This window comes from Nothobranchius furzeri, chromosome 12 (genome assembly GCF_043380555.1).
Source record: "Nothobranchius furzeri strain GRZ-AD chromosome 12, NfurGRZ-RIMD1, whole genome shotgun sequence".
In the NCBI taxonomy this organism is placed as follows: domain Eukaryota; kingdom Metazoa; phylum Chordata; class Actinopteri; order Cyprinodontiformes; family Nothobranchiidae; genus Nothobranchius; species Nothobranchius furzeri.
In genome coordinates this window covers 57,509,615-57,533,847 of record NC_091752.1, presented here as the reverse complement: position 1 = coordinate 57,533,847, position 24,233 = coordinate 57,509,615, and the positions used below count along the sequence as shown (strand labels likewise).

Sequence of the window (24,233 nt, the reverse complement as noted above, 5' to 3'; positions counted from 1 at the left end):
TTTTAAAGGAATCATCAACCTGCCTGAGTCCTTCTCCACCCACATACCAATTTAGAAAAATGCATGTCACGTTCAGAGCAAGGAGGAGGTTGTTAGGACCCAAGATGCAGGTACCCCAGAAGACATGAGGCAGGAGTTTATAAAAGTAAAATCCTTTTTATTTAGGAGATGAACAAAAAATTCCAAAAAGGCAGGACGCCAAAAACCAAAGTCCTGAGTATCAGGAGAACGAAAGCTCACACAGAGCACAAAGCCTAGAGGCGAGGTACACAAGCTCACTTAGAGCACAAAACATTATAGACAAGGCGCAAAAGCTCACATGGAGCACAAAAACAACGCTGACACAAAAATGGATCGACAAGACAAGACAAGACACAGACGGCTTAAATACACTGGGGCATGATGGGAGGCAGATGGGCTGCAAGTGTGTGGAGAGAGAACCAGGTGAAAGCAATAACTAATCAGGGCACACACACACCTAGCTGGAGAAGGACATACACACACACACACACACACACCAAGAGTCTCTTCTGTTAAATTTTAACAATGCACAACACTGGTTAGTCCATACTAAGTTGCTTTTAAATAAATAAATCAAAATCATATTCTGTGCTTTTCATCCTTCTTCTGCTTTGCTCGGTAAATTAAATGAACATTTTTCAGACTTGTCACAGCTGAAAGCTTCTGATTCAATTAAATATTTAGGTGTTTGGCTAGAGCTGGATCTGTCCTTGAAAAGCACAAACAAGTCCAACTTTAGCTTAAAAACCTTATGTCGTTCTATTACTTGATTTGACTTTTTGAAACAAAACCTATTGTCAGTGATCTTCTGTTTCCACTGTTAGATTATGCTGATGTACTCTATCAGAATCCCACCGCCTCCTCTCTTCACTCTATTAATTTATAACAGCTTATGTCTCGTAGTATTGCGTTGTCCTTTTCGATCTCGTCACTGTCACGTGTATGATCGTCAGTCCTAGCTTTTCGGCTTTAGCCAGACGGGAACTACTGGTTCTGTTAATTTTCAAATGTGTTCATTTGAATTTACCATCTTATGTAACCACTTTGCTAATACTCAAGTCTCATAATAACGTTTGTACAGATTGTGGTTCCTTGTTTTATAAAGGAATCAGGGAAGCTGGCTTTTTCTGTCAAAGCACCAGTGGACTGGAACACATAACCTGCTGATTTGAGGTCTGTCCTTTCTTTCTGTCTGTTGAGAACCTCGGTATAGGACTATGAAATGCCCACTCGCAGCTGTTATTGGTTTTCTTCGTGGATCAGAAGGCATGCTTCTACTGTAACCTCAACTTTATATATTCCTCTGTGCTATTTGTTTTTCATAAATGTTTTGAGCTTTGCCGGTATGCAGTAACCACATTTGACCACAGGATGTCATTGTTTACAAATTGCACCGTTTACATTGTTGCGTAAACAAGGTTTATAACATTTGCATCTTATTTGTGTTGTAGTGTCTCAATGTGACCACGAGAGGGCAGTAAACGCCTATGAGTGCAACCCTCCTGAGACCCTGGAGTTAGATTTGTCTTTCCCCAGCTAGATTTTGGAGAACCACACAGACATCAGAAACAAGCAATGCTTTCACTGTTTTAGTTGTTTAAAGTTCAGACAGAAAAGCTGAACTTTTAAAAATAAATAAATAACTATCCAGTCTCTAAATGTTATCAATGGGTCAACGTTGAGTGGAATAAAATATCAGAGAAGAAGCAGACGCCCTCTTTAGGGTTAAAACGTTTAACTGTTTACATCTAATATATAAACATTTGAGCTGAGGATTAAATGCTGAGGATGGGGATTAAATTATGCCAAGAGCTAGGTGAACTGCCTTCACTAAATTTGAACCCAGTGTTGTCAAAAACCAAAACAAGTTTTGAAAAGTGGGAGGCATTAAAATTGACTTTGTGGGGCAAAATTAATATGATTAAAATGATTATTGCACCCCAGCTCAATTATATGCTCATGATGCTACCTATTTCTATTCCTCAGGACTTTTTTTAAAAGGTATGAAAATTTGGTTAAACATTTCTTGTTGGAGGGTAAAAGAACAAGAATAAAAATCAATAAATTATATGCCCCCAGAGAGAAAGGTGGATTGGGACTTTTGGACCCAAAGCTCTACCTATCATTTGAAATGGCAAAATCAATCAATCAAAGACACTTTATTAATCCCAGAGGGATCCTGTTTCCCCCAGCGAGAGCAGCCATCTACGGCGCTCAGCCACTGTAGCCACAGGTGGGAGGGAGATCTTGGGAGAAGCGCAGAGCACATTGACTCCTGCAGGTTGATGACCTCGCCAGGCTGAAGTCCACCAATCCGAAGGGGGGGGTGGTGGTGGTGGTGGTGGTGGTGGTGGTGGTGGTGGGGGGGTTTCACAGCATCTGTCTGTGTTCCTTCGTGGGGGTTTGTTGCTAGCCTCTTAAGGCTGCTAGGGCGTCAGATTCGGATAACAAGAATTTGTTTGGGTCAGGCTGAGATAATTTCCCCCTCTGCCTTCAGTCTTTAAACTGATCATTCCAGTCCTTCAGTGAAGACAATTTTGGGTTTTTAAACTTGTCCATACCATCCGGTGACTCTCTCCGAGATGACATCCAGTTTGCGCACTTATACCGGTATCGCAGCTTACAGAACATTGTCCAGCTTACGATTCACCTCGAGTAACGTCCCAGTCTGTGAGGTCTCCACACGGACGGTGCTTTCCGTGGGTGCGGGTCGCCCTCCAATTGCTCCCATCTTCCCAAATTTCCAGAAAACCAGATATCCTCCCACTCCAATCAGGAGAAATCCAGTGATCATCAGGCCAAATATCCACACGTCTTCGACATCCTCATTGGGCAGCTGGGAGAGGCATACGATCTTCCACTCCCTCCAGGAATCCAGCATATACCTCACTGGGTGTGTCCCCTGTGGGCATGTGGGAGCCCCCTGCTCCGTTCTCATTGTTGAAAAAATCTTATCAATCACATTGAATGACCAATGTATCAAATCCATGGTTAAAAATAGGGGTTTTCAGAAGAAATGCAGAGAAGCGCTCTGTGGGCAGACAGGACAAAGAGCCTTGGGAAAAAAAGATAAGGGAGCAAAAAGAGAAGTGTCTGTACTCCGCGAGTGCCAGGAAGAAATTCACTACTACACCAAAACTAGTTAAATACTGGGAGGAAGGTAAAGAAAAACAAGAATGGTTAAATATTGAATTTGATATCTGTTCACCATTTGATCCAAAACACAAATTGTCTCAAAACATAAATGCAACTAATCCGGTTATTATTCACTCTTGTGAGGTTTGGTCAAAGGTACATAAAATGTTGAAGCTTTCACATTATGTCCAGAAGTACGCGTCTCTTTGGAATAACCCTACTAGATGTATTGGTAAAGTACCGGTGTTTTGGGGACAGTGGCACTCACGTGGTATATGTAATATTGGAGATCTGTATAAAGATGGAAACTTTATGTCGTACGAGGATCTAACCCGTACTTACAAATTGCAAGGTAAAGGACATTTTTGGAAATACCTCCAAATGAGACATTGTGTGACTTCTAAATTTAAGGAAGTTCCTGACAATGATATTTTAGGTTATATTAAAATGCCACGTGATCGCCACACTGCTTCGGTGTTTTATAAACTGTTTAATCATGGTTTAAGTGGGGAGTCTTTAGGCATTAAACTACTTTGGCAGCGGGACTTAGAAACAGAATACACACATGAAAAATGGCTAAATATCTTATCAGACAGTGGTAAATATGTGAAAGAGGCTAGAAGTAAATTATACAGTACAAGGTGTTGCATACTACCATACTCCTACCAGGTTGCATAAATGAAACTAATGCCAAATGATTTGTGTTGGAAATGTAACAGTGAAATAGGGACATTTCTACATTGTTTTTGGGAATGCTCTATGGTTTTACCCTTTTGGACTGATGTTCTGGAAATCCTGGGTGCTTGGTCTGGCATAGAAGTCCCTCAGACCCCGGATCTCTGCTTACTGGGAGACAGATCCCAAATACCAAATGTTTCAAGAGGAACCTTCTGTATCATTACAGTCAGACTAGTTACAGCATCCAGGATTATATTAAGACATTGGAAGACTAAAGTGCACCCTGGGATTGATGAATGGATCGCGGCGATGGCGGAAACAGCTGCTTATGAGGCCATGCTCAGCAACCTGAAAGGGGACAAGGACACAGATTAGAACAGCTTTTAGGGAACATTGAAAAATGTTAAATAAAACTTTGAAATCTAATGCCTCACTGCCTGGATTTGGATTCCTAACTGACCCCGAATTAAGTATGGCTACTGGTCTATGTAGCTGTAATAGCTGAACCTGAAACTCTTAGAATCGTTGGTACCCTGGAAAAGAAAGGGGGTGTGCGTGTGTGTGTGTGTGTGTGGGGGGGGGGGGGGGGGGGGGACAAGCCTGTGTGTTCTCTTTTGTTTTTGTATGTTCCTGTACGTTATAAAAAATCTGAAAATAATAAAAACTTTATTAAAAAATACATTTGTGTTAATATATTAAACCACGGATTGGGTTAAAAGGTGAAATTTGACTAATACACTAGTTAATACACTAGTTTATAGTAGCTGCTGCAGTAGGAGACTGATGACACATTTAATCAACTCTGGAAATAACTATTTTGATAAAGAAATCGGCCAATTATCCAAATCTATTCAATGCATAAAATTACAGTACAACTCAAGGATCTAATAAAATCAAATGTTTATTTTTCAGACACAACAGTATTATAAATCTTATTCAAATGTCATAAAAATAACACACACAACCCACTAGAACTGTAATATTAGAAAACATGAAAATTACTTTCAAAATTCAACAAACATCTTAAAACTGAAAAAAGGAAAAAAAATCAGAATGAAAAGTCTTCTCAGCCTCATGTCACTCTGGACTGGTTTCTGTAGGCAGCGAGCTGATGTGCTGCAGCAGCAGATCACAACGGACAGGACTCCTGTGTTTGTCTCTCACAGCCTCAGCCTCCCTCCTCAGAAGTGCTGGATGGACTGAACTACCCTTCTTCAGGATTTCTGGACACACAAAGAAGGAGCCAATGACAGCAGAGTCCGATGTTAGAATGACTGACATCAAGTTAAATACTGGCAAACAGAGGGAACAGGCCTAAAAAACTCAAAGAAAAGAAACAGACCTCAATGTATTCCCTCCTGCTAGAAGATGGCAGTAATGAGATGTCATTCTGATACCAATCTTGTAAAAGTTCATTTTCTTTTCACTGGGAGGAGCCAAATTCTGTCTCCATCTCTATAATCTGCTGATTCTATCAGCATATCAAGTTGCCTGCTTTGCTCGGATGATGTAAAGTGTTGCTCGAGTGGCAACACGCCACCACTGTCTTAACGATGACACTCGCCTTTGTTATTCACGGAGATTGAGGGGGTTTAGCTTTTGTGTAAGTGCTTCTCAGCTGTGATGGAAACAGGAGGCGAGACTTTGAATTAAGAGAATAATGACAGTTTGTGAGACACGGTTTGAACCTTAGCCAAGAGCTAGATGAGGAGGGACGGGACGGCAAGACAAGCTGACATCAAGTCACTTCTCAGACATACGTTTGAAATATAAGAAGCATAAAAGATGGGATCAACTATTAAAGACGTACAGAGAAGGCGAGACAAAGAAGAGAAATCAGAGAGGGAACAAAGGGAGCTTCTAATCGAGCAATGTGCACGAGGGAGGAATGTATCCACATTTGCGTGCTGTCAGATACAGACGGTCACTCAGTGAGATGTGAGGTCATCTCATTTCACCCAGACTCCGAGCTGTCTGTGAATGCACCACGCTTTCTGTGGATCAGGCCACACACACACACACACACACCACACACACACACACACACACACACACACACACACACACACACACACACACACACGAGTCCCATTCCATCTATAGACACTAGAAGTCCAAAGCCACAGTTTAAACTAACTTCCGATATCTTCTACCAATTCCAACCTAATCCTGTGAAAACAGCAGTTCCCGGCTGCTTCAGCATACATATTTCTGTAACAGTGCTGCAGTGCTGCTCAAACTTCAACCAAAATCTCAAAACATCCATAACGGATTAACGTTGGAGTCTGAGGTGTAAACCATGTGCTTCAGAGAAACACATTAATGTGTTTTTGCCAATACTCCATCTTTAATATTACACTGGTTTTTACTGGTATATGATGCTTGATCATCAAGCCTCTTCTGGAGTCGACCTGCTTCTGCTCTTCCTGTTTGTGTCTCATATTTAAAGTCATCAGCATTTAAACATGAATTCATGTTTCTTTAATACAACTTTTCTTGAGTGCAAATTGCTTCTAAGACAAAGGTAAATAAGTGTGAACAGGTTTTGTCTTTTCACCGACTGGATCCTAATATTTTACTGGCTGCTGAACATAAACACTCCTCTAGTCATTATTTTAGTAAATCAGACAGATTTTCAGTCAGTTTTGGGGCAAGATGCAGTTTCACTTTTGTAAAAAGTGTGTGTGTGTGTGTTTGCGTGTGTGTGTGTGTGTGTGTGTGTGTGTGTGTGTGTGTGTGTGATCGACTCAACCTAAACTAGAGGCCCACTAGGGCTGCACGATTATGACCAAAACAATAAGAGACGAGCCAAACCCCTCCCTCCCCTGTGTAATCGGGAAACATCTATGGATAGCCGGAGTGGCCAAATAACCTCAAACGTATTGTAAGGGTTAGAATAGTAAACTATAGGGTTAACTTTTTATTTTGAAGGCGAGCTCAATGGGCGAGAAATGTTCCGGTTCCGTTTTTTTCTGCTCTGGTTTGCTATGCCAGTAAATACTCCGTTACGAGTGATTCTGTTGAAAAAGTTAAGAGTTTGTAAGACGTGAATAATAATAATTGTGAATACCATGGCGCTAAAGCAGCTAAACTCATATATTTGTGTTCAATAATCATGATTTCAGTCTTTTTTCCATGTTCGAGCAGCTCTATGTCCAATTAGAGCTGCATTTATTTATTGAGCTGACATTTCAAATGAAACGACGCACTTCAAACACACAAAACCAGCTAGTTAGAAGCTGTGCTGGCCGTGTGGGAGTTTATAAAATGTATTTTCAAAATTCATATTGATTTAGTCAGATGTTAAAATCATGAGAGGAATGTATGGTACGGGCTAGTGCTGCATCTGGTGAGCATGAAAATATGCCCCCCCCCCCCCCCCCCCCCCTTTTCACTCTGTCTTTCTGAGCTCTGAAGATGAGAGATCCCACCGTGAGGCCTCGGCTTTGGCTTAGCCATCAGTGCTCACCTGTGTCCTGTCAGAAGTAGTGACAGCTAACATTCCCGATGAGTAGCAGAGAGCCTAATGTCCAAAGAAGCTGCACACTTCAGGGGAAAAAATGAGAAAAAGCAACAGATTTTCCACCAAAGTAGGCGATAAAACACAGCCGTGAAGCTACAGGTCAATGCAGAAAACAGAGGGCAGGAGAGGAGGTATGGAGATAAAAGATGGAGGGATTAAGTGGGATAGGCCTGTGGACATATGTGAAGGGGGGGAGGGGTTACCATTTGGATAAGGTTAACACAAGAAAGCTCATCTGAGGCAGAAGATTGGTTAAAACAACTGAACTGAAGTTCTACCCATATAAACACCCATGTTTGCCGGTTACTTATTCATGTTCTGATCTGGGATTTCCTTGCTCCCAGTCCTCTGTGGACTTGAAGTATTCTGGCAGGAAAAATTGTTCACGCTGCTGCGGGTGATGAATTGGGTGGAAAAGAAGAATAAAGGAAGGCTTTTGAAATAAGAGAGAGGAGGTTGAGCTGCATGCCTGTGGAGTAATCCGACGTTTGACCATCGACATACATATGTGTTTGACGGAGGACACCCCCAAATTCCTCTCATCCTAGCACGAGTGTGTCTGACACTGCAGGCAGATCTGGAGGGCATTACACCTAAACTCTGCTCTGATTCGCTTTAATATGTTCTCCAATGAAAATCTGCACCCAACTTCAAAAATGAAGCTAAATGACCAAATGAGCTCCTCTTCCTCCGCCGCCCATCAAAGCCCCCTCACATCTCACCGAGCACTTGGTCCTGCACCGAGCTGTTGGGGTCATCCAGGTGCAGGAGGAGCTGCTGAAAGAGGAGCTGCAGATGAGGAGCGCAGAGCTCCGGGTTGTAGTCTGTGGTCAGACTGGACAGCCAGAGGCCCACAGCCTGCAGGGCGATGCCACGAACCTCCTCGCTGCTGTCGTCCAGACGCTTCAGCAGCTCTGTGCACAGAGCAGCGGGGTTTTGTGAGTTAGACATAAGTGTGTGTGTGTATGCATCTACACAAATTAGCATCTTACATGAATTTACACTCTTTCATCACCATAAACCAATAAAAGTAATGAAAACATGCAGATCAGAAGGTGTGCCCAGCTTTCCAGATGAAGTGTGGAGGGTCGTTAGAAGAGAGATAACCTCTACCTCTCTATCCAAATAAAAAAACACCCTATAGCTGTCAGCACCTTGCACAACTAAAGGGCAAAGGCCAGAAGAGGCCCTTTGGAATTGATTCCATCGTCACTTACCAGGATAAATCTTGTTGAGAGCCTCGTGGTGCAAACTGGTTCCTATGAGTCCGAGCATGGCAGAAAGCGAGCGGCAAGCAAACAGCCTACTGGTCTGAGAGTCCTCCTCTAGGGCTGAAAACACCCGGGGGCTCAGCTGTTCCTCCAAACACAGAAGCTGCAACAGAATAAACAGCCCAGAGTCACGTCAAACGCACACAGACAGGAGTTCAGACTTTCAACCAGTTTCGAGCTTTTACTTGCTTTAACTATTCAAGTGAAATATCACCTTAATGTTCTAATGGCAGCGAGATGAGAAGCAGATGTGATGGACAAACAAGGACAGGCTGTCGAACGGACTACGGTGATGGCTAAAACCTCTGTCACCATGTGTGTTTGCTATTGAGACCAAACAATAAAACGGAGCGCTGGGAGAGGGAGGGCTGGAGACAAAAAGAGGAGGAAAGCTTGGCAGATGTTTGATCCGCCATTACATCAGTGACAACCTGAGGGTGCCAAGAGTAACTGGAGCTGCAAACTGTTTTCCCAGGAAGTGGAGGGGGAAACAATGTTCGACTAACCTGTGGAAACACCCACGCACACACACACACCTCCCTGTGATTACATCGGTCCGATCATGCTGTTGATTCCATCTGAACTGTTAGCCCGTTCCAAAGCTTACGGCCATTTTTATTCACCACACTTCAGGTTTTCTAATCTCCAAAGAACATTTGGGTGTCATCAGATAGTACATGTTTGATCATGCACACCCACACACACATGCTCACACACTGTCCCCCTGATGTTTGCACTGCCTCACACTTAAGGACGTGTGACTGAGAGAGCACACGAAGAGGACAAGCGCTGCCAGATGTGAGTGCACACTGCATCTCAGCACATGATTCAGCAGGCAGGTGCGGGGCCAAGTTCCGGTGACGGTTCCTACGTGTAACGAAGCCCAGAACAGCGCCAGCATTGTTCCTTTGGGACAAAAGTATGTGAACCCAATTGCCCATACGCCCACCTGCTACCTGCTGAGGCCAACTCTTTAAGCCAGTTTTGAAAGATGGTGGAAATATGTTTATTTTTTTCTAAATACCTGTGTGGGACAGTTGATGAAAAATGGACAAAACAGAGAAAGGGAATGTTAAGGTGGGAAAAGTTACAAAACATTTTTCCCATTACAACCAATCAGGTCCAGTAATACACCACCTAAATAAAGAAGTGACTCATCGCTCTCATTTCTGCAACATGGATGTGTGCATGCACCTGTCCAGCTGTGATGCTCCCCCCATGCAGCAGGGCCAGCAGACAGCTGAGAGCTGAAGTTCGGACGGCACCAGCGGTGCGGCCTGCACGCCACACCAGGTTCGGAAGCAGGATGTCACACACAAACTTCTCAGACTCCTCACGGAAATGTCTGGAAGGAAAAATGAGGAATCGATGAGTCATTTCAGCTGCAAATACTGAAACAGTAAGAAAAAGCTGTGAAAGATGCAATGAGATGATTACTGCAACACAACTGTTACTATCCAGTCCTTTTCCCACACTCAGTACAGCAGAACAGCGAGAAGCGAGGAAAAGCAGGAGGCAGAAACATCTGGGCATCTCTTTTCCACACTGGCTTAAGCCCTCTGACATCAAACTCGCAGCACCTGCACCCAGCTTTACACCCACACAGCTCCTCACAGCATCCAGCTTTTACTGCTCAGCTGGAGTGAAAAAGTATTTTCAAGTTTTACATATTTATTAACGTCTGCTGCAATGTTTCAGCACCACTGGGGGGGGGGGGGGGGGGGGGACTGTGTGTCACTAATTAGGTCAGCACCTTCATGATGTGTTGGCTAAAAGGGATTCGGCATGAAGTGTTGACAGTCAGTCCTGAGTAGGGTTGGGCATCGTTTGATTTTGAACGATTCAGATTCAGATTCCTATCGATTCCGATTCTTTCAAGACATGACATGCTTTACATGAGCCAGCTAACCACCGTCCTACTTGAGGAAATAATCTTAACTTCAACATGAATTTTAATTCTATGAACCACAACATCACCTTCATTTAGACAAAAAACTTGTTTTAGAGAAAAAAAGATAAAGACTTGCAGCACAACCAGTGTGTTTGTTTCTGACCACAACCAACGTCCGGAAGAAGCCTCTGGGATGAGAGGCTAAATGTCTCCAACATATCCAAAAACATCCAGCTGTTTTCAGCTAAAACTCTCAGGATGATCATGTCCAGGATGACTGAGAACTACACCTCCATGCTGCAGCAGCATTCAGTCAGAACAGAAAGTGAAACTTAAATGTAGCTGCTGTACCAGATTTTACACATTTAAACTCTCAACAGAAATAGTTCAGAAAGGAAATAAAAAACGTTATTTATTACTATTACTATAATTATTTATTGTGGCAGAAGCTGGTGTGGTCCACCACAGAGAAGCTGCTCAACTAGCATGATGACTAATTATTGTACAGGTTATTGTTCGGCCTTCTGACGCTCTCTCTCTCTCTCTCTCTCTCTCTCTCTCTCTCTCTCACACACACACACATACACACGAGTATTGGTGAGCGGCTGCGTCTGACTGCTGACGCTCCGTGTGTTTTTATTTCTGCAGTGACACAAACTCACCTCACACTGTCCAGAGTGTAACGTCCAGCAATGGTCAGTTTAGGTACAGTCTGACCTTTCAACATCTAGCGCATCTAGAGCAAACCAAATTCTTTTCACCAGAACTCAGCTTATTTTGATAAGGAAGCTGAGTGACATCGCATTCACACATAGGTTCCTTCATCACGTTTAGTTACATCCACTCACGGTAAATGCTTAGTTAATTAGTCATGTTTTAATTGTTTGCAAAATAAATTCTTACTTTTATAAACCTGACTCTTGAAGTAACACGAAGAGTGGTTTATCACTGAAAAGGCAAAGAACCTAGATCTTCTGAATTAAAACCTAGAATAAATACCATCAATTTGCAAACGCTACAAGAGTTTGTTCTTTAAAGCTTTGATTAAATCCACCGTGTTGACGTATTTAAACAAGTTTCCTCTACGCTGCAGGAGTTAAAGTTTACATTACGGAGTAAAAGTTTGGCAGACGCGTTTGTTTATATCTGGGTGGGGGGGACTCGGTGCTGCACACAGACAGCTGGTGTGATCAGCTCTGAAAAGCGTTGATCACAATTTGCAGATCACGTTTATTTTTCACGGAGATCAACCACGGATTCCTCTTTCGTCGGCATTCTAGGAACCGAAACTAGGAATCAGAATAAAAAAAATTTGAACGATTCCGGGAAAAACTAACAGTTGGTCCCGGTTCCTATCGATGCTCGATGCCCAACCCTAGTCCTGAGTGATGCCAAAGAAACAAAAGACACATTTCCGTATAGTAGGGAGGATGTCCAGCGGAACGTAGAGTAGGGGCTCTCCATTTAGTTTTATGTCTATGTGCTCACGCTGAAATAGTGCCAGGAAGTTCTGACTGAACATCTCATGGGTCTCTGTGCGCCGGAGCAGTCTGTCACAGAAAACCTTCTTTCACATAGATACAGATAAATTAGATAAACCCGCTGCAACAAGTCTGTATAAAGTCATCTCTGTGGTGAATTCACTATCAGCCAGGGCTCAATGTCTATGTTCCAGCTAACCAGTACTCATGATACGCCCACCTCTGTACATTCAATCAGTTCTGACCAGTTTCTGGTCACTCTGCAGTTTTGTGTGAGCAACCAAATACAGAGGTTGTGGTGACCATCAGGCAGCATTAAAATTAGTTAGAGTAAATTACTCTGGTCTGGACTAATGCACTGCAGGGTCAGTGCTTCCTCCATTACCTATCTCAAGAGGGTACTAAAAGCTGCCGCTCACCCTTTAACTGCCACACAAAAATATGAACACATTACTCCTATTTTAGCCCCACTTCACTGGTTGACTTTTCACGTCAGAATTCATTTTCAAGTGCTTGGATTTGCTTGGAAAGTCCTCCGTGGCCTTGCCCCGTCCGACCTCTGTGAGCTGCTACAGCCTTAAAGCCCCTCCCACTCTCAGGTCAGCTGACCAGCTCCTCTCTAACAAAGTGTAAGCTAAAGGGAGATTGTGCTTTTTCAGTAGCAGCTGCTAAGATGTGGAATGACCTTCCGCTGGAAGTCCTCCACCTCGTCTTTCTCTGAAATCTGCTGAGAGGTTCACTCGTTTAATCAACACATTTGTAGTGGTCTCTAGTAGAAATCAGAAGTCTTTATTTGCCATATGTGTGCCAAGTCACAACATTAGGAAATTGTTGTGGTATTTGGTGCAGAAGGTAAGATAAAAAAAAATAATTAAGAGATAAGCAAATATAGGAAGTAATAAAACACTCATGATAAAATGATTAATGTAAAAAGTCCAATAAGGGCCAATACGGAGATGCTGATGCATGCTTTTATCGCCAGTAGGATAGACTACTGCAATGCCCTGCTTTCTGGTCTTCCTAAAAAGAGCATCTCAGGCTTACAACTTCTACAAAATTCGGCAGCACGTGTCCTGATGAAGACCAGGAGGCGGGAGCACATGACACCAGTTTTAGAATCAATGCATTGGCTCCCCGTATGTTTCAGGATCCATTTTAAGGTTCTTCTAATGGTTTTTAAGTGTCTTAACGGTCTTGGGTCTTCTTATCTCTCAGAACTGTTTTTACCATATGAACCCTCACGGCCTCTGCGCTCCTCTGGCAGGCGTCTCCTGGTCATCCCTAAAGTTAGGACACACACTCACGGCGAGGCGTCCTTCCAGTATTAAGGCCCTCGCCTCTGGAACGAGCTGCCAGAGGACCTCAGGGCCGTAGAGAACGTTCATGTTTTTAAGTCCAGGCTCAAGACCCGCCTATTTAGGTTAGCTTTTATCTAAATATTTACTAGTTTTATTTCTCGTTTTACATGATTATATTTTATTACTTGCTTTGCATGTTTTATATGATTATATTTTACCACAGTTTTATTATTGAATATTATTATTTTACTGTCTATATGATTTTATTTATTACTTATTTTCTAACTTTTATCCCTTATATTAGCTCTTTTATTACATTTTTACTCATTTTAATCCAGTGTTTCCTCTGTGGGGGCCCTCTGCCCCGGGAGCGGTGGTCGACTGTAGCTTCCTGGGCGCTCTATAGGTGGGGGGTCTATGCTCCCCCTCCACTGAGCGCCCTGACTTAGTGTGGAAGACCTGATGCTGCCGGGGCAGAGGGCTCCTCTGATGGCGTTTCCTTGCCTTACCTTACTGGGCTCATCTGGACTCAGCCAAATATAATTTTTACTTGTGTGTGTGTGTGTGAGTGTGTGCGTGCGTGTGCTTGCATATGTCTGTTAATGTTTTTAACCTGTTATGGGAATCTGGGGTCATTTTGTAAAGCACTTTGAGTAGCACTTTGTTTGAAAAGCGCTTTATAAATAAATCTGATTGATTGATCTGATTGAAGTGGCAAGAATTAGAGAAGCAGCTATCTACCCTGTGTAGGTACTAATCTGAGTGTTTGCTGAATGTTTCAAGTACAGCATCGGGTCACGTGACTGGGACCAGTCATCTTGAGTGGGCTGCCCTAGGATTTTCATTCAAAAGTCCAACTGCAGAGGGGAAGAAACTGTTTTTGTGGCGAGAAGTTCTGGTCCGAACGGATCTGAGCCTTCTGCCAGATGGGAGCGAGTCGAAGAGACTGTGTCCAGGGTGAGACGAGTCAGCTATTATCCGACCTGCACGCCTCATTGTCCTAGAGGTGTACAGATCCTGAATGGAGGGGAGTTTGCAGCCAATGACCTTCTCTGCAGAGCGCACGACACGCTGCAGCCTCCTCTTGTCCCTGGTGGTAGCTCCAGCGTACCACACGGTGATGGAGGAGGTGAGGATGGACTCGATGATAGCGGTGTAGAACTGCCTCATTGACTGACCTGTCAGCCTTTTCAAATCCTAGAGTTTCACCGTCTATTTCTATCAGAAGCTAAAGCAGGAGATAGAGGTAGGAGTTCAGCCTGGATAGAAAACGTATAAGTGCATTCTGGAGGCCACAAAAAAAATCCAAACACTTTAGTTTCCTGACATTTAACTAAATTATTACAGACATTTCTTTATTTTACTAAACAAACTACTCTCAGGAGGCAGACGTAAGCGGGACAGTCATGGCAGACTGAGCCGTTGCTGGTCTAGATTCGTTTTGCTGCGCGGCTTCATCTCCACGTTCTACCAGACACAGCGCTTTGATGTGTTTCACTGTGTCAACTGCTTCATCTTTGACTACATTTATTAGATCATGCGACGAGCTCACCCTTCTACTGTTGTTTATGACTATGTAGATCCCAGATAGACGCAATGGTTGGAATTTGAGTGTTTTTGTTTGCCCATCTGCCTCCTGCAGACTGACCACAAGTTTTCAATGGGATTAAGGTCTGGGCTGTTTCCTGGACGTCGACCACAAATGTTCCCTGAGTCACGTAGCCTCCAGGCTGGCTAAGGAAGTCGCTCTCGGAAGACGTTCTTCATTTGTGGCCGTGTACTGAGGCTAAAACGTGCAAGTGAATCCACTGGCTGTTTTCACAGGACTAGTGGGAATGCTTGCATTTTCTTCTCCCGATGATTGGTTTTAGATGGGTTAGGGTTAGAAAACGGCTTTCTCCCAGTCCTCCAGACTTTTTAACCAATTGTGATTCTTCTGGTCGCTCTTTAACATTCTATAACTGATCTAAATGCCACCACGGAAACTGAGATGGAGCACTTTTCTCACCCAATAGACAAGAAATATAAATCTACTATAAATTCAGATAAATCTTATTTGCTAAATTTTTTCAATTCCTTGACATTTAAGCTAGATTTCTGTTGTGTAGTGTGCAAGACCTTGTTCTCATGTATCACATAGTTTGTGGATAATTTGCATAAATTTGTCACAGCTTAACATCATTTAATAATAAAGTAATTATAGGGATTATGAATGATTTTACCTATGGGTCCATGAAGTCTCATGGCCATTTCTCAAAAGTGAATTAGGAGTGTGCCTTGTTTCAGCCATTTTCTAGGATATGTTACAGATTGTAGGATAATTATAGATAATGGTATGGTTGTGTCTGCTTTGTTACGTCTTGCTTCATGTTAGAGAAACTCATGTATAAAATAAGAGCCTTTTTTCTTGTGGGAAACCTTGAAGCTTTTTGAAATTACAGACGTGTTTGCAGTCAATACGACCTCGAAAGCACACTGTTATCTCTTTGCAAATGACACATGATTTTGGCTTCCCACATCCAGGTTAAAAGCATAAACTTTCATTTCATGTACTTTACTTTCCTTCCTGCTTTTTAATCACTAAATCCACACATAAAAAGCATCACAAGTGTGTATGAGAGTGTGTGCGGATAACAGGGACGCGTGTAACTGTTCCCTTCCATACGGAGGTGTCATTATATCCTTTTGGATGCACAAGAAAGAAAAGAAGTTTTCTGTAGGAGTATCCTTGTCCTCCTAATGACATATGGAGTGTGTGTGGCCTGCTGAACAAAGATCAAGCCACAAATCATGAATGGAGGGTTGAGAATGAATGGAAATGTTATAGCAAACCACACAGCTCTACAGAATTGTCTGAAGCCGTTTTGAAGGCATAACGCAGTTTTTATTTCTTGATAGTTGTGTCACCAGAGATATAAGTAAGGAATGAGAGAACCGGTTAACAGTGCAGGTGGCCGTGTTAGGGTGTGCAAAAGACAAACTCCTGTTGTCTATTCTGACCTTTCAAGAACAAATAGAAAGAAGATGAAAACACATTTTCTAAATTCCGCATTTTTGGCAAATGTAGAAGAATTCAATTCAATTCAATTCAAGTTTATTTATATAGCGCCAAATCACGACAAGAGTCGTCTCAAGACACTTCACATAATAAACATTCCAATTCAGGTCAGTTCATTAAGCCAATCAGAAATAATGTTTCCTATATAAGGAACCCAGCAAATTGCATCAAGTCACTGACTAGTGTCAGTGACTATACAGCAATCCTCATACCAAGCAAGCATAAAGCGACAGTGGAGAGGAAAACTCCCTTTTAACAGGAAGAAACCTCCAGAGAATCCTGGCTCAGTATAAGCAGCCATCCACCACGACTCACTGCGGATCGAGAAGACAGAGCAGACACACACACACACACGCACGCACGCACGCACGCACGCACACACACACACACACACACACACACACGCACACACACACACACACACACACACACACACACACACACACACACACACACACGGACAAGTAATGTGTCTACAGTTATATTGTGATGTCTTAGTAAATATTCTATTTGGTGAAAGATAAACTTTATTGTATTTATCCTAGTGAATCTATAATTAAACGGATAAACTAGTATTAGCACATCAAAAATCAAGGAAACCAAAAAGTTATTATCAGGAGAGAGATAATGTCTAAGTGGAATATTTTGGCCTTAGTACACCTCTTATTTATGCGACAAGTATGTTGTTTTGTATTCCTTATACTATTCTCAAATGACCTTAAAATACTTTCCATGTGCTTCCACACAAAGATTAGCATATTGCTCCACAGATCAACTAATGGAAATGCCTACTAACACACATCGACCTACGGGCTGCTTCGTTAGGGCTAGCCGCACACTGTACACGTCATCATGGCAGCCTAACAAATGAAGTTTGCCTTTTGGATGGACAGGAGCAGCTGTTGTGACCCACAGACGGCCTCACGTTTAAAGCATTCCCTCAGCCTGGAGCTTGGCGTTGATGGCTGCACAGCTGGCGCTCAGAGGAGGGCGAGAGAGGGTGTCAAACATTCCTGCTGTCCTGGCTCCTTAATCAGTCAATAACCTTAAAATTACTAATTACCATTCAAATCGATGTTGAGAAGGCTGTCGTCTTCCTAATGCAAGCCAGGAAGTGATTAATTAGAGTGGGTCTATCTGATCCTCCCTCAGAGAGCCGTTTAAATGTGTGGCGAGCCGTGGCTTTTCATTACTACGTCAGATCAAAGAGCTACCATAATAATGATAGCGAAACGAGCTGTGTTTGTGTGCTTTTCAAATTACGGTCCCCTGCAAATGTGGTGCCAGCGTGACATCCAATCATTCAAGCTATGCTGATATTTATCACAAGAACAAAACAGTGTCACACAGCTAATAGAGGCCAAAGGTCGGTGAGACAAATGATGATGATTGGACAGAAAAGGTTTTACGTAGTCACCATTTTGGTTTTTGAGTTAGACGTGTGCAAAGTGTTTTCCTCACCCTTTGGAATCCAGTGTGTTGTTAGCATCTAGCAGTAGTTTGGCAAGCATGGTGAAAATCATCATCCTCATTTCTGTGTCTTTGTCTGGCTGGAGACAGCTGTGAAGAAGAGGCATCAGCTGGCTCACAAACTCCCCAATAACTGGACCTAGAAGATGAACATGAACAAACATGTTTTATGATTGGGAATAATAAAAAAAGAGAGAAAAACTTTTCACTTTGGCTACTTTACTGCCAAGAAAACCAAAGAGGAAAAAAACCACCTGTTGAAATTAGACGTCCACCAGATGCCTGAAACTTCATAATTAAAGCACATCAGTGGCTTTATCTCTGACTACATCACAGAGGGAACATATGTTTGTTTGTACCTTTCAGACAAGAATAGGACTTACTTGAACGGATTTACTAAACATTGATTATTGTTGCTTGAAAAAGAAGGAGAATAACTAACATCCAAACTCTAATTGTAAGCATATTCCTCCACAGTGAAACGGTATTTTCTTATGTACAGGTGAAACTCCAAAAATCACAAGTCCATTTATGTCAGTAATTCACTTCAGACTGAGAGACCACCTAAAGGCTCAAGAACCCTTGGCAGGTGTTTTAGACTCATTAGCTGATTGGAGTGTGACACTTGAGTCTAGAATATATTTAACCTTTTAAAAATATTCCGATTGTCTGAGAGTTTGAATAATTATCACAGTTATAAGAAATGAAGGTTTGAAATTTCTGGCTCTGCATGTAATGAGTCTCTTATTTATTAATTTCACCTTTTAAGTTAATATTACTGACATAAAATAACTTTTTCACAATATTCTAAGTTTTGGAGTTTTAACTGTAAGCCTTTTTATGACGTTGTTTAGTTGAATTGCTGTTTACCCACATTCCCATTTTTCCAGACAGTCGTGACCTTTAATGCTGGTCTAACAACTTGAACTCTTGAGAAAAGTTGAGAAAACACCTTATTTCTGTCTCCTCTTCTAAGTATCCAATCATCCTTCTTTCCCATGCTGGTTCAGGGTTGTGGCTGTTAACAAATAATTATTAAGCTCTCAGTGGACTGGCGAGACACTGACACAGAGTGGAGAGGAAATGAGACACTGTGTGACAAAATGTTTCTACACAAACATAGTTGTACAGGAACGGAGAAACTTTCATTTCCATTCATGCCCACACACTTCTCCCACATCAGTCCACCTACATGTTTACTGAGCTATGTATAGTGGCCTGTGTGTGTGTGTGTGTGTGCAGTCAGTGATAAGTTCATGCCCTGTTTGGACTGAACTTTGAGCAACATGGGAGGAGACAGGGGAAATCCTGACACTACCTGACAATGTGGGACAGCTTGGTGAAGATAAAGAAAAGTCATCGTTGGGAAGGAGCAGATTACAGGCTGTGGAATTAAATCAGAGATCTTTGATGGGGTTTCTGCAAATGTAATTTCAGACAAAGCAGTGCAGGTTTAAGAGACTAATGCATTACTCATTACTGCTATGAGAAGCGGTCCACATTTATCCCTAACCTTAAGGAAAGCACTTGCACTGACTGTAAAGATGGTTAGAGGGAGTAATCGTGCCACGCCACATCCAATCAAACACTTAGCATCAGCGCAAGAACAGATAGAAGACGTGACAGAGCAATACCGTTCCTGTCTGAAACAAACACAAATGGTGTACAGAGCTGATGAGCAGCAAGCAAGTGCCCAGTTCTCAGCTGTCATAATTAATTACTGCCTTTTGTTTAAAAGAGGGCAGGTTTCCCTGAACCATGAGCCATCAAACGCACGGGCCACACACAGTCTGTTAGGGTGCCTGCAACAAGACCTGGGTTATCTCGTGAGACTCATCTACAACTGTGAATTCTGGAGGCTTTTAGAAGCGCATTAAGCATGTGCAAATAAAATGCACACACTCTGTTTCTCTCACACACTGAGCTTCAAAGTGGCCTTGATCCAAGAGAAGGTCAAGAGCAGGCAGCTTTGCAGCTTTTTGATGTAGTGACCTGTCTGGGATTTACCGAGTGGCCTTAGAGTGGACTGGTCAGTGAGCTGTAGGAATGTGTGTATGTGTGTGTTTGAGTGTGTGAGTGCCCAGCCAATTAGAGTGGAGATGAGGAGAGAAAGAGACAGGGTCAACGTATGAGTGCGGATGGAGGATTTTGTTGTATTGACAGAAGTAAAGTAAATTGTTAAAATCAAAGCAAAGGTGCCAATTTTAATCCATTGTGCCACACACACACACACACACACACACACACACACACACACACACACACACACACACACACACAGCCCAAGTCCATGTCAAACTGGCTGCTGAAGAGGGAGAGATTACCAAATAGCCCAGAATTTATGACAAATCTGGATTTAAATCTATTTAACCCTGCATGGAGTACAGGGACTGTGACTCGAAAGAATTGAGTGATTATTCAGCACGGCCACACGTTACTTACTTACTGCTTCAGATGCAGTTGTGAGAATCATGCATCGGGTTGACAGCTCTAGTATCAGCACAGATAAGGCTGATCAGTCAAACTAATAGTTTTTAAGTTTGCCCAAAATTTCAGTGGGAAAAAATAACTTTCCATGTAAGAAAAATCTTCACCACCTCTGCAAATAAAATCAAACATGGTATATGAATGTTATGTTATCTCAGATGGCGTACCCTGGTCTGACATGACAGCAGTCATTAAGAAGACCCAGCAGTGGCTTCGCGTTCTCAGGAGGCATAATCTGGACCCGAAGCTGCTAATAATCTTCAACTGCTTGCCAATCGAGAGCCTGCTGACTGTACCACTGTATGGTACTGTAATTGCACCTTGGCAGACAGGGAGAGGCTCCAGAGAGCGGTAAGAAACATGCAGAAGATCATCGGCGGCAGGTGTAACAGAACAGAACTGCGTGAGTAGCTAGAGCAGATCCCAGGAAAAACATCAGACATGTCAGTCCAGAAAAGCTCAGTTCTAGGAACAGCTAAGATACTGCACAGAACCCTCAAGACTTGACTTGTAGAGGACCCGAACTTGGAAGGATGAGACCACCCGCTGAGAGTGGGATGTGAATTTGTGTGTGTGTGTGTGTGTGTGTGTATGTATATACTGTATATAATCACATATTTATGAATATATACACAGTAAATATATACATTAACAAATATATATATGTATATATATGAATATATACATGGTATCTATACCTATTAATATATATATATATATATATATATATATATATATATATATATATATATATATATATATATATACATACACATGTTATTGACTATCTATATATTTATATATCGTCGTCATCTTCCTCCGCTTATCCGGGTCCGGGTCGCGGGGGCAGCATCCCAACTAGGGAGCTCCAGACTGTCCTCTCCCTGGCCTTCTCCACCAGCTCCTCCGGCAGGACCCCAAGGCGTTCCCGGACCAGATTGGAGATGTAACCTCTCCAACGTATCCTGGGTCGACCCAGGGGCCTCCTGCCGGCAGGACATGCCCGAAACACCTCCCCAGGGAGGCGTCCAGGAGGCATCCTGACCAGATGCCCAAACCCCCTCAACTGGCTCCTTTCGATCCGGAGGAGCAGCGGTTCTACTCCGAGTCCCTCCCGAATGTCCGAGCTCCTCACCCTATCTCTAAGGCTGAGCCCGGCCACCCTACGGAGGAAACTCATTTCGGCCGCTTGTATTCGCGATCTTGTTCTTTCAGTCATTACCCAAAGCTCATGACCATAGGTGAGGATTCGGACGTAGATCGACCAGTAAATCGAGAGCCTGGCTTTCTGGCTCAGCTCCCTCTTCACCACGACAGATCGGCCCAGCGTCCGCATCACTGCAGATGCCGAACCAATCCGCCTGTCAATCTCCCGATCCCTCCTGCCCTCACTCGTGAACAAGACCCCGAGATACTTAAACTCCTCCACTTGAGGTAGGACCTCTCCCCCGACCCGGAGTTGGCAAGCCACCCTTTTCCGGTCGAGAACCATGGTCTCAGATTTGGAGGTGCTGATCCTCATCCCAGCCGCTTCACACTCGGCCGCGAACCTACCCAGCAAGAGCTGAAGGTCAGAGCTGGATGAAGCTAGGAGGACCACATCATCCGCAAAAAGCAGAGACGAGATTCTCCTGCCACCAAACTCGACACACTCCACACCACGGCTGCGCCTAGAAATTCTGTCCATAAAGGTAATGAACAGAACCGGTGACAAAGGGCAGCCCTGGCGGAGTCCAACCCTCACCGGGAACAGGTCCGGCTTACTACCGGCTATGTGGACCAAACTCACGCTCCTCTGGTAAAGGGACTGAATGGCCCTTAACAGAAAGCCACCCACCCCATACTCCTGGAGCGTCCCCCACAGGGTGCCCCTGGGGACACGGTCATAAGCCTTCTCCAAATCCACAAAATACATGTGGATTGGTTGGGCAAACTCCCATGCCCCCTCCATCACCCTTGCAAGGGTATAGAGCTGGTCCACAGTTCCACGGCCAGGACGAAAACCACATTGCTCCTCCTCTATCTGAGATTCAACTATCGATCGGACCCTCCTCTCCAGTACCTTGAGTAGACCTTTCCAGGGAGGCTGAGGAGTGTGATCCCCCTATAGTTGGAACACACCCTCAGGTCACCCTTCTTAAAGATGGGGACCACCGCCCCGGTCTGCCACTCCACAGGAACTGCCCCCGATGACCACGCAATGTTGTAGAGACGTGTCAACCATGACAGCCCTACAACATCCATATTCTTGAGATACCCAGGACGAACCTCATCCGCCCCCGGGGCTCCACCGCTGTGTAGTTGTTTGACTACCTCAGCAACTTCTGCCCCCGAGATTGGACAGTCCATCCCCAGGTCTCCCGGCTCTGGTTCCTCCTCGGAATGCGCATAGGTGGGATTGAGGAGCTCCTCAAAGTATTCCTTCCACCGTCCGACTATAGTCCCAGTTGACGTCAGCAGCTCCCCATCCCCACTGTATGTATATATATATATATATATATATATATATATATATATATATATATATATATATAAATAAATATATACACTATATTATGTGTGTATATATATATATATATATATATATATATATATATACATATATATATATGTATATATATATATGTATATATATATATAATGTATATTTACTGTATATATTCATATATACAGATGGTATATATATATATATATATACATATATATATATATATATATATATACATATACATATATATGTATATATATATATATACATAATATAGTGTATATATTTATTTATATATATATATATATATATTCTCTATATAACATGAGGAAAAACTGAACGCCTTTCATAAAATGATGAATTATTAATCAATATGAGGGAAGAAGCAGGCTGACGTGGGAAACAAGAAAGTACCTCAAAGTGCAAAACATTTAACTATCATTAAATTAAGTCATTTCTCACATTTGTGAATAAATATTCTGACCTGAAGACATTATTGAACTTGGGCCATAAGCACACACGCACACAGATGTAGACCAAATTGTTGGTACCCTTTGGTCAATGAAAGAAAAACCCACAATGGTCACAGAAATAACTTGAATCTGACAAAAGTAATGATAAATAAATAATTAATGACATTTAACCAGTGAAAGTCAGACATTGCTTTTCAACCATGCTTCCGCCTCTGTCAGTGTGCCCCAAAGCAGCTCTAGCTACATCGTAGCTCATCACCATCAGTGTGTGAATGTGTGTGTGAATGGATGAATGATACACTGTAGTGTAAAGTGCTTTGGAGTCCTTACTCTGAAAGGCGCTATACAAGTGCGGGTCATTTATCATTTTATCATTAAACTGAATGATTAAAAATATAAACTCATGAAACAGGCCTGGACAAATGATGGTACCCTAGCTTCATATTTTGTTAATGATTCGTGCAAATTTTCCAGACGGCATCTTTGAGCTCCTTCCTAAGATGCTCTACAGGACTGAGGTCAGGGCTCATAGACGGCCACTTTAGAATAGTCCAATGTTTTCCTTTAAGCCATTGTTGGGTGTGTTTAGCTGTGTTTTGGGTCACTGTCCTGTTGCAAGACCCATGCACTTAGACCAAGCTTTCTGACACTGGCCAGCACATTTCTCTCTAGAACCCTTTGATGGTCTGGATCTTTCATTGTACCCCGCACAGATTCAACCAGATGCAACAAAGCAGCCCCAAACATTACAGAGCCTCCTCCGTGTTTCACAGTAGGGACAGTGTTATTTTCTTGATATGCTTCATTTTTCCATCTGTGAACATAGAGCTGATGCACCTTGGCAAAAGGTTCCACTGGACATTCTCCCAGAAGCTTTGTGGCTTGTCAACATGCAGTTCGACATATTCCAGTCTGGCTTTTTTATGATTTGTTTTCAACAATGGTGTTCTCTTTGGTCG

General features: G+C 42.8%; 1 protein-coding gene across 1 annotated transcript in view; it reads right to left on the bottom strand.

The window, feature by feature from the left end:
* Nucleotides 1-4,717: 4,717 nt before the first annotated feature.
* Nucleotides 4,718-24,233, bottom strand: part of dnaaf5 (dynein axonemal assembly factor 5) — a 33,252-nt gene continuing 13,736 nt past the window's right edge. The window contains exons 9-13 of the mRNA XM_070542744.1: nt 17,818-17,965; nt 9,823-9,973; nt 8,575-8,731; nt 8,080-8,271; nt 4,718-5,057 (exon numbers count right to left, since the gene is read on the bottom strand). Coding sequence (XP_070398845.1) covers nt 4,912-5,057; nt 8,080-8,271; nt 8,575-8,731; nt 9,823-9,973; nt 17,818-17,965 — 794 coding nt within the window. The 3' untranslated portion in view covers nt 4,718-4,911. The remainder of the gene's footprint in view (nt 5,058-8,079; nt 8,272-8,574; nt 8,732-9,822; nt 9,974-17,817; nt 17,966-24,233) is intronic.